The sequence below is a fragment of the Peromyscus maniculatus genome, chromosome 22 (genome assembly GCF_049852395.1).
Source record: "Peromyscus maniculatus bairdii isolate BWxNUB_F1_BW_parent chromosome 22, HU_Pman_BW_mat_3.1, whole genome shotgun sequence".
NCBI lineage: Eukaryota > Metazoa > Chordata > Mammalia > Rodentia > Cricetidae > Peromyscus > Peromyscus maniculatus.
The window spans coordinates 23,031,549-23,041,772 of NC_134873.1; the positions used below are offsets into that span (position 1 = coordinate 23,031,549).

Consider the following 10,224-nt stretch of genomic DNA (forward strand, 5'->3'; position numbering starts at 1 on the left):
GGTCACCCAGCCTTCCTAGATCTCAGATGGTAGACAAATGGTGAAGAGTTGTTCCCAACTGTACAGACAGCGGCCTTTCTCTGCCTCTGGGCAAAGCTAGTTTAACCACATCCCATCTGCCCCACATGCAATGGTCCTTTTGTGGTCCTAAAATGCATCCTTGAGAAAACAGCCATCAGAAGCAGGATTGGAAGAAGAGCCCTAGTGATGGTTTCCCAGAGGTCCAAGGGAGACCTGGGCGATGTTCCTTTCATTCAGTAAACAAAGAACACGCGAGGCCTCAGAGGCAGTGGACAAAGGTGGCCAGTCTAACGACCACAGCCTTCTGTGGTGCAGCCTCAAATGCACGGAAGTAACTACTCTCAACCATCACCTGCGACACATCTTGTTAGAAAGAGGTCATAGCTAAAAAGGGGGTGGACATTTCCCTGCTATACAATGCCCAACCCAACTCAAGATATTTTTATACAAAAGTTGTTTGGCCTAGTCATACACACACACCAAAAAAAGTGTCAAAATGTTTGGTTCTATCCAAAGGTAGTAAATACCCAAAAATTTTCTCAAAAAAAAAAATAGTCAACTGTAATTTTCATTAATTTTTTATAACTATCTAATACAACTTTGAGTGCCATTTTTATTATTATGGCATCATGCCAATTTGACTGCAAAGCAATCACTATTAAAACCATCATTTAAAACAGAAGAAGGGCCGGGCAGTGGTGGCACACGCCTTTAATCCCAGCACGTGGGAGGCAGAGCTGGGGGATCTCTGTGAGTTCAAGGCCAGCTTGGGCTACAGAGTGAGTTCCAGGAAAGGTGCAAAACTACACAGAGAAACCCTGTCTCAAAAAGCAAAGAGAGAGAGAGAGAGAGAGAGAGAGAGAGAGAGAGAGAGAGAGAGAGAAGGAAGGAAGGAAGGAAGGAAGGAAGGAAGGAAGGAAGGAAGGAAGGAAGGAAGGAAGGAAGGAAGAAAAAAAAAACAGAAGAGGGGAATCTTGCAGAATCCAAAATCTGGACAGATATCTCTGCCCAGTCACCAAAAAGAGATGAAATCCTATCAAGAATAGCCACTTTGTGATTTAAAACAAAACAAAACTGAAATTGTTGCATTTTCTGGTTACAGCTATTCACAGCCATACAAGTTCATATTCTAAAAGAAGAGAAATCTATGTTTTAAGAATAAATTATACATGGATTATTTTCCCCTTGGGGGGAAATTTTGCAAAATGAAAAGGACTCAGATGGGGCTCTTAAATAAATTAGCTGGGTCTAAATCTTCATCTTCATTGTCTCTGGGGAGTGAAGTGTAACCACTAATAACTAAAACACCCATAAACTGTCCTGGACCTTGGCATCCAAGACAAGGGCAGAATTAATACCTCTCCCACAGCCTAAAGGAGAAAACACAGCATAATGTCTAAGCCCTCCGACAGGTGCAGCCCAGATTATTTCTCTGTCCCAACCGTTGGCAGGAGATCTCAAAGGATGGACAGCCACCAAGAAATCAAACACCTCAGTAGAGCAAAACTTCTGGAGATGGGAGACAGGCTTGCACCTGCTCATCCCACACCAAGGACCACAGTCTAGGAGCAAGGACCAACTTCTTCCTGCACTGCAGGTCCAGGCTGTGCCTTTAGATCTGACAAAGGCATCTGTGTGTGGCTTCACTTCCTGTCACTGTCACACTGTCAAAAAGTTCCCAACAAGCACAGTGAGAGGCACACTGGGGCCAGCACGGATGTGACAGCAAAGTATAGGCACACACGGCCTTTGGGAGGGGGCTGTGCCCACCTGGCCAGTGGGCTTGGATCCTCCCCTGGAGCTGCCCCAGGACACGCAAGCCCTGAGAGCCTCCTTTGCAGCCTCTTGGGAAACCCTCTTGGCACACACCCCAGCTGCCTCTGCAACCCATGTACAGCCATTGCTCTAACTTCCTCCTGCTACCAACCTTCTAGATGCTTCTAAACCTGGCCGCTCCTATTCCGCACTCTTTTCCGCCATTTCACACACCTCCAAGAGAAAAATATTCTTCCTACTTCCCAGATAATTCCTAGTTGGAACTAATATTTTTTAAGTCGTTATTGATATTTGCAGCACAACCCATTCTTTTGGATAAAGCTTCCTTTTCAAAACTGAGACAGCACCACATCGGGCTTGTTTAGGGGATCGGTGCTTTTTTTTTCCCCAGTGGTTCCTTGCTTTTTGAAGATTCCCAATGCACACATCCAGAGAATCTGGGTATTACAGCCCTGCAGGGGGACTCAGTGTCCATTGCCAGAAATCCAGCCACCCAGCCTCCAACTAAATGGAGAATCCAATGCTAACCCCTTTCTACTTGGACTTCGTGCCAATTACCGCAACATCAACACAGACACCCTTCTAAAGGAGACAGCGGTTTGTATCGATGTTATATAAACATGACTGTGACATCCAGTCGTCGCATCTGCACAAGGCTTTCCGCGCCTGCTGTCCATGGTAAATGTGTGCGCGAGTGAAGGAGTGTGTAAATGTGAGTGTGAACTGTGTGCTCTCCTCTGCGCAGGCGGAGGCCATATTCCACCGTCCCTCCCGGCCTGGTGACAGGCCAGGATGAGGCTGCTCTTTTGCTGGGGTCCTGGGCAGCAAGGCCCTCCCCAGAAGGAATGCTACCTGCAGCCGCAGGCCTCCACCACCATGTCCTCGTACTGCTTGTAGACCACGTTGTTGGAGGCATCGATGTACAGGATGCTGATGGGGCTGAGGCGTGCGGGCACGCAGCAGGAGGCCGGCGCCGCGTCGGGCGCCATGGAGTTGAGCAGCGTCTGAATGATGGCGTGGTTGGTGGGCTCCAGGTGCGAGCGCAGAGGAAAGTCGCAGACGCCCTCGCAGTGATACGCTTCGTAGTCTAATGGTGCGATGATCCAGTCGTCCCAGCCCAGCTCCTTAAAGTCCACGTGCAGAGGCTTGCGGCTGCAGCGACTCCGGCCTCTGCGCCCATGGCCCTTGCCGCCACCTCCACCGCTGCCCTGCGCTCCCCGCGTCCCCGCCAGAGCCGTCCGCCTTCGCCTGCGTCCGCCCGGGATTGCTTTCCGAGACCCAGCGCCTGGTCCCGGATCGGGTGGTGGCTCAGCGGCGGCCCGCAGCGCGCGGGCCTGGGCGCGGATCTCCCGGAACAGACTCTCCTTCCTCTGTGTACGGGAGGAGATCACCAACAGCGCGCGCTCCTCGGCAGCGGGGCCATCGCCGCCGCCCGGCCACCCGAAGCCCAGTCGCCGCAGGGACAGCGGGCTGCTCCCGGAGCCGGCCACCGCGCGCAGCACCAGGCAGAACTTGCGGGAGGCGCGCGGCGCGCGACGGTGGCTCTGCACCGCGTCGGTCACGTCGAATGCTTCCCAGCGCGCGGCTTCTAGGGGCTCGGCAGCCCGCGAGTGCAGTAGGTGAGGTGTGCGGGTGGCGTCGGGACAGGTGGACAGCAGCAGCAGCGGAGGGAGGGTCGCACCGTCCCGGTCTGGCTCCGGAGATCTCTTGCGCAGCACACGCAACTCAGCACTCACCAGCTCGTCGGCATCAGGGAGGCCGGACACGTCGAATAGAAAGCTCTGGCCAGGCTCGGCCACGGATTCCTCTACGGGAAGGACAGAAACAGAAAGAGCAGGGTGAGAGTAGAGCCAGTGCGCGCAGCCGCAGCCTTGGGGGCAACATAGCTCAAGAAGGCCCATAGGAGTCCGCAGTCATCCCCACATCTGGGCTCCAGAACGAGTGCTGCCAATCTTTTCTTGTCTCCTACACCTGAAGCTTTGGTTCTTGCACCACTGCCGACGACCACAGACACACACACCTAATCGCTGAAGTGTGCAGGACACAGGACCAAACCTTAAGGCCTCTTTAGTTCGGTTGCCGGCTCCAGCGCCTTGCCTTTGCCTAAAGAGTAGGTCAGACTTTTCCCCAACACTTGCTCTGTCTGACAACTGCCCCTTACTACTGGGCTGAGCGTCCCCAAAGAGCTGCGAGTTCCCCCTGGCTCTACGGGAACGAAAAATTCCCGTTTCCTAAATCATTTTTTTTTTCTCTTTTGGTTCCTTCTCTTCTCCCAACCTAGCCTACTAGGCAAATCGGACGCTGAGAATAGTCCAGAAACGAACACAACAAACAGCACTGTGACTCAGAACCCTTCTCCCATGCAGGCCACCCTGTCCCTACAGCAGAATGGAAAGGAAGGCCCAGGTTATCTCCCAAGTCCGCGTTGTGTTTTCCTTGTTTTCACCCTCCTCAACCCCATTCTTGGCTCCTCCTGGTGCTCCCGCAGCCACCAAGGAGAAGAGGAAAGGCAAAGGGATGCAAAGAACCTTCCAGGAAAAATGACGGGCAGCGATGGCGATGGCTGCCACGGTGCGCGCTGCTTAGTCTTTTGCTATGGTGTGATTTATTCCGGGATTGAGGTTTTATTTCTGGTCATGGGCCCTTTTTCTTTTGGGATGTACTTGGGGGGGGGGTTTAAATTCCACCAGAGAGCAGATAAGGCGTTGCCTTTGAAGGGGGTCATATGGTTTCGTTTTGCCCCATCGGAGAGACCATGCAGACTCCCCCCACCTTCGGGATTTGTTCAACCGTGGACGCCAGGCCTTCGTGCCTTAAGTCTACAGTCTGAGTGTATTGCTCAAGCAGCCCTGTTCTAAACTGAAGATGGTGATAGCAAGCTAAGCAGAGGTGCTGGGATGTGTCCCCAGCCCTGTCCCACCTCCTCCACCCTTGCTTTTCCCCAAAGAGCTTTCTCCGCAGCCTCTACCTCTGGGTCTTGCTGGTCAAGCCGAGCTCCCTCCATCAGAAGGATTTAGTTGGTTCTACAATACAGTACACCAAGCCAGCCCTCACCAAGTCTGATGATCCTGCTATTTTAGGGCCCTTCCCATGCTCTGATCTCCTGTACCCTATGCAGAGGCAGGTCTGGAGTTTCCCCTGATGTTGTGTACCGGATTGGAGCTTCCCATGAGTCAGTGCGGAGTGCTGTGACAGACCTTCTGAAGACTCACGCTGGTCCTAAGGGCCATTTGGGCCCAGGATTTCTATGTACCGAAAAGAAAGCTGTGCTTAGGACTGTATTGTTTCTGAGATGGGTGATTGCTGCAAGGTGGCCCCTGCCTGTTTTTCCACGCTGCTATCAACAGCCTGCAGACTGTCGGTGGCTGCCCAACTTTATTTTTCCGGCCTATTTGCCTTCCTTTCCTTCTTGATTTCCAAGCTAGATCTTTGGCTGGGCAGAATTAAGGCCAAAATTGCTTGCATTTCCGCCTGAAATTAGTTAAATTTTCCCTATCTGTCTGCTTTAATGGCTTCAATGGAGATTAATAAAAGCCAGATGACACACAGCAACTACCCACCCACACCCTACCTTTGGAGGGTCCAGCACAGGGTAAGATGGGACGCTTGAGCTCCAGGCATCCCTGTCCTCCCCACACAACTGAAGTCCTGGACTCAGGCCACTGGGGCCTGGCTGCCACAGAACACAGGCGCCCACACTTCCCACACAGAAGCCACTGTCCACCCCATGCAGCCTGCTGACAGGGGCCCTCCTGATACAGAGAGAGGCCATTTGCTTTAATCGGATACCTGTTTCTCTGCCCTGATTTCTCCTTAGCTCCTTCAATCCTTCCCTGGAGACAGGGAGCTACCATCACTGCTAGTCCCTCTTGGCGGGAACGCCAGGGTCCCCACTCCTCTCCTTTTTTCTACCTTCTTTCTTCCAAGGGCTCCAGTCCCGAAGCCACCCTAGACTCTTCCCCAAAGAAGCAGATCTTGAACTCCTCTCGCCTGCTTGAGGGAGACCTGACAGCCTACACTTCCACAGAGGGACCTCCAACCCCTCGGCCCTCAGAAACCAAACCGACTGGCGCCACAGTCCAGGCTTAGCAAGTTCGGATGCGCTGACATCGGAGACGAAGTTTCTAACACCTGAAATGGGGTTCATGGGACCTTGGCTCACAACCCAATGGAGCAGAAGCTTGCCTCCCCCAGCTCATCTCAGAGCAGGAGCAGACAGGATGTGCTGGCATAGAAGATACGTAAAGTACCTTGAGTCGCTTGGTCAATGAAGCCAGTGATCGTGTCCGCGCGGCCGTGCCCCGAGGCTGCCGTGGCCGGAGCCCTCCCAGCCAGGCTCCTGTAAAGCGACATCATGAAGTGGTGTGGCACCACCGAGCCGTTCCTGAAGCCAGAGCCCGCAGCGCGGCGCAGAGCGCGGGGCCCGGGAACTGCGGTGGCCTGGAGAGCTGAAGGGCCCGGAGCCGGGACGAGGGTCCGCCCGCCGCCGCCGCCCCCGGGGCTCCAGGCTGGTCCTGCCCCCGCCGCTCGGAGCACCGCGGCAGCTTCCAGCCCGTCGCGGGGACGGCAGGCGCTCAGCAGCCAGAGACACAGCGCGGCGGCGGCGCTCAGGTCCATGGGCTCCGTGGGCCGTTCCGTCGCGCGACACGGGCTCCGTGGCTCCGGGAAGTCCCCCGACGCCTTTTGAACATAGTGTTTAATAATGGGGGAAGTGTGCGCAGCAAGCCGCTGCCCCCCTCCTCTCCCACCCCACCCCCGCCCAGCGCCCGGAGCAGCGCCCCCTGCTGAACGCTCGACCCGCAGCTCTGAGCCCCCCAACTCAGGCCTATCGCGGAATGCAGGGCAGGAGTCGCCTCCCCTCGCTGCAGCACGGTGTCCCGGTCCTTGCCAAGTGAGGGCCACCCGCCGGAGGCTCCCGCCACAGCTCTGTGCCCCGCCTCCCCACCCTAAGGCACTGCAACCCCCACTCCCCGCCCCAAGACCTGAGCGCTCCCCTTGGCTGGAGGATGGGGCGTCGCGCATACCCGCCCAGCTTCCTCCGCACTTCTCAACGGAGAAACACCGCCCTCCCCACTACTTTGCAAGTGCTAGGGTTGCCAGACCCAGGCCGAGGCAAGACTGGGTCCCTCCCACCCAACTTTCTCGCCTTGCGCCCCCTTGGTGGACGCTCACCAGGAAGCCACAAGGACCAGCTACATGGGGATGTTTACTGTGCACATTTGGTTGGTAGCGTCTCCAAACCGTTGCCCTTTGAGAATCACAGTGGGAGGCCAGAGCAAAGGAGAGGATCTGTGGCGAAGGACGAAGGACGAGTAGCTGTAGGGACAGGGAGGAAAGAGACAGATGGATTAGGGCCGACTGTCGGAAAGGAAAAGATCTGGGCGGGGATCTTGCGCCAAAGCAGAAGCCGAACTCTTAAAGGGCTTGATGAATTAGGAAGGCAGCTGGGCTTAGAGAGTAGCCAACTCCCACGCAGAGTAAGGGCTCAGTGTTCAAATGTGCAACCGTCGTGGTGACCTTCTCTCAACCGTCTGAGTAATGGGCGATCACATTTCTTCAAGGTCGGGAGGGCAAAAGGCAGCAGGCTGCTGGTATATTCGCATGTAGCTACAAGCCCGGAGGGTGAGCATCAGACCCCTGGGGTAGCGCTCTGGTGCCACTGTGGTTATAGCACCCTTCCAGCGCGGTGGAAAAGGCGTCCACCTCCGCACTGTCCGTAGGGGACTCCTGAGCTTGCAGACCCTGGGGCTCTTATTTGGCTAGCCCTGATTCTAAAGAGGGGACTGCCCTGAGGAGGGAGGTCGCCAGCCTGTGGCGATTCAGTTCAGAGAAAGCCCAGAGAGAGACTGTCCAGAAAATAGATGAGCAACTGTCATCAGGCTTTGTGAGCCTGGGCCACACCCCTCCACTTTCCTTTTTAAAAATTGCATTGGATACCAAACTGAACAACTAAATGGGGCCTGTGAGTCTGCAGGTCCAGGCGCTCTCTAAAAGCCGCTTCCAGATCAACTGTGGCCCAGGTGTGCTCCCATCCTGCCCCTGGATGGACTGGGACACACACACACACACACACACACACACACACACACACACACACACACACAGCTGCTTCTTCCCCATCCAGACCACCTGGGAGACAGGGGCAGAGCTTGGTCTGGGTTCTGGGGATGTTTGGGAGCTGGAAGGAAAGCCCTGACCAGGGTCAATACCTGCAGAGTTACATGGGAGGTGAATGAAGCCTGAGCTCAGCCCATAGCTGGCACCTGGACCATGGCTTGGGCTGCCTGCCTACTCAGGGCCTTCCTGCTTTTTCCCTGGGTGCCAGACAGCTGGGTTGACAACATGCCTTTGGTGCCTAGGTTGGAGAGCAGAGGAAAAAGCCATAATTACGGGCTTCCTTCTTTGGGTGCCCGGAGGAAGTAGCTCTGGTAGGACCGAGGGTTCCTACAGTAAATTCCTTCCCACCCTTGGACACAGTGGCCAGCCAGGGGACTCTCTGCTCAGAGGGACACTGGCTCCTGGTGCCTCGCTGCCCTTCTTTCCACAGTAGGCTCTCAGGTCCAGACTGCGTGTTTCACAAGTCAGTTCCATGTTGGAAAAACACTTAGAACTCTGGGCTGTCAGCGTCCTGGTTCCAGATCTGGCTTTGCCCATTATCCATCTTGGCAAGTCCCTCACTTGACTTGGCTTCAGTGTCTTCGATTGTATATAGAGGAAGGGATCTGGCACTATCTTGGCACAACATGACACCTCTGACCATAGGCCAACTTAGGCCTCTGGAAGCTGGGATAGATTGGTGATACTTCCTGCAGTGGGTTTGGGTAAGCCACAGCGATTCTTTGAGACTGGATGCCCTAGTCTCTGAATCTGTGACAGAGGTGGCTTGATCACTTTGTCCCCTTTCCCCCAAGATATTCTGACTGCTAACCGTGAATCTCAAAGAGAAGTAGGTTCTGTGAGCTCCCGTGAAGGCTTCGAAAGAGAATGGAAGGCATGGGAGGCTTAGCACACCCTACCAGCTGTAAGCAAAGCAGGGTATAACCTCTTCACTTGTACTTCTTGGTCCAGACCCGTTCATCCACCCATCTCTCGGCTCATTCCTTCTTGCAGCAACTTCTTATTGCTAGGCACCCTTCCGTGTGTTATGAATTCATCAACACTGCAAGACAGACTCATGGAGAGCCATGGTGGTCAGAAGACACAATGAACAGTATCACACCAGTGTCTAACATACATACTGTCAAGGATGCTCTGAGAACCGTGATGATGGGAGAGGTCTTTTTGATCAGCAGAGGACACACCAATGCAGAGCCCCAAAGGGGGAAAGCATGGGGGTGTTGGGAGCCTGCCTGGCTCCTTTCCTTTACTTCTGCTCTTAAATGATGCTAACGAGTTATCACCTATCTGTTGCTTTATATGCCCCATGCCATTTCCTCCCTACAGCTGCTCTATCCGGTAATAGGGATTAGTATATCACTTTCTAGAATGTTGAGTCACAAAAAAAAAAAAAAAAAAAAAAATGGTAACAATTTGCCCAGAGTCAGGTGGGAAGTAACAAAGTCTGGAGCTGTTCTACTGCCCTAAAGAGACGAGACTGTGAGGGGCTTGGGTCTGCTAACTCCCTCCATGACCTTCTCTGGCCGACTAGAAGCTTCTCAGCAGAGAAAGTGACTCTAAAGTCTAAAGATTATGAGAGAATCCCCCAGCGGACTCTCCTCTCAGCCTTGAGCTGGGAACTCACTGTGCTGAGAAACAGCCTGTAGAAGCAACAGCAGGGATCACCCCCCCTCCCCAACCCTGCTCTTTTGCCCAGGGCTTCCAAGGCCCGTGAATAAATTCCTATCTACAGTGAAAATGCAGAAGACAGAGAAAAAGGAGGTCAAGAAATTCTCCAGCCATTCAACCTTCGCTGTGTGTAGCTCAAGTACTGATATTGAGTAGATGGTGCCTCTTGGATGGTGCCCACAATCCCAAACCTAGCTCAGGCGTGCTTGTGGGGTTCACCTTGTGTGCAGGGAGTCTTTGGCAACTGTCTGGGCAGTAGTGAGCCAGAGATCCCAGCCAGAAGATGTTGGAGCTGCTCACTGCTGGCTAAGCACCCTGGAAGGAAATGCCTGTCCAGGGCTTTGCCACAGGACTCACAGGAAAGCGGCTGTAACATCCCAGTGGCAGACGGCAGAGTTCAGGGATGGCGGGGAGCAAACCAGACAGGAAGCCATCACTTTTGTTCCCTGTCTCTGTAGTGATTAGCCCTCAGCACAGTCAGGAGGGGTGGAGAGTCTGTGATATCACCCCCAAGTCCTCTCCCTGGGGATGGATTGCCGGTCTATCACCCTGGCAGAAAGGATTGGCTCACTCTGGGCCCCTGCCTCAGTCACAGGTCTTCACAGTAATGTAGACCACCTTTCCATGCCGGGCCTCAGTCTT

General features: G+C 54.2%; 1 protein-coding gene across 1 annotated transcript; it reads right to left on the reverse strand.

Moving 5' to 3' along the window:
- Positions 1-602: 602 nt before the first annotated feature.
- On the reverse strand, positions 603-6,542 carry Gdf7 (growth differentiation factor 7). The gene is made up of 2 exons (XM_076559703.1): positions 6,048-6,542; positions 603-3,604 (listed from the first exon to the last, which is right to left on the reverse strand). The coding sequence occupies exons 1-2, from the start codon at positions 6,412-6,414 to the stop codon at positions 2,646-2,648; spliced, it is 1,326 nt and encodes a 441-aa protein (XP_076415818.1). The 5' UTR covers positions 6,415-6,542; the 3' UTR covers positions 603-2,645.
- Between the last annotated feature and the right edge of the window lie 3,682 nt (positions 6,543-10,224).

What these genes read in the sequence shown, in the direction of transcription:
- Gdf7 (XM_076559703.1), bottom strand. Translation starts at nt 6,414, where the DNA reads ATGGACCTGAGCGCCGCCGCCGCGCTGTGTCTCTGGCTGCTGAGCGCC. An exon ending in CATTGACCAAGCGACTCAAG is followed by an intron (nt 3,605 to 6,047) that starts GTACTTTACGTA and finishes TCCTTCCCGTAG; the next exon opens with AGGAATCCGTGGCCGAGCCT.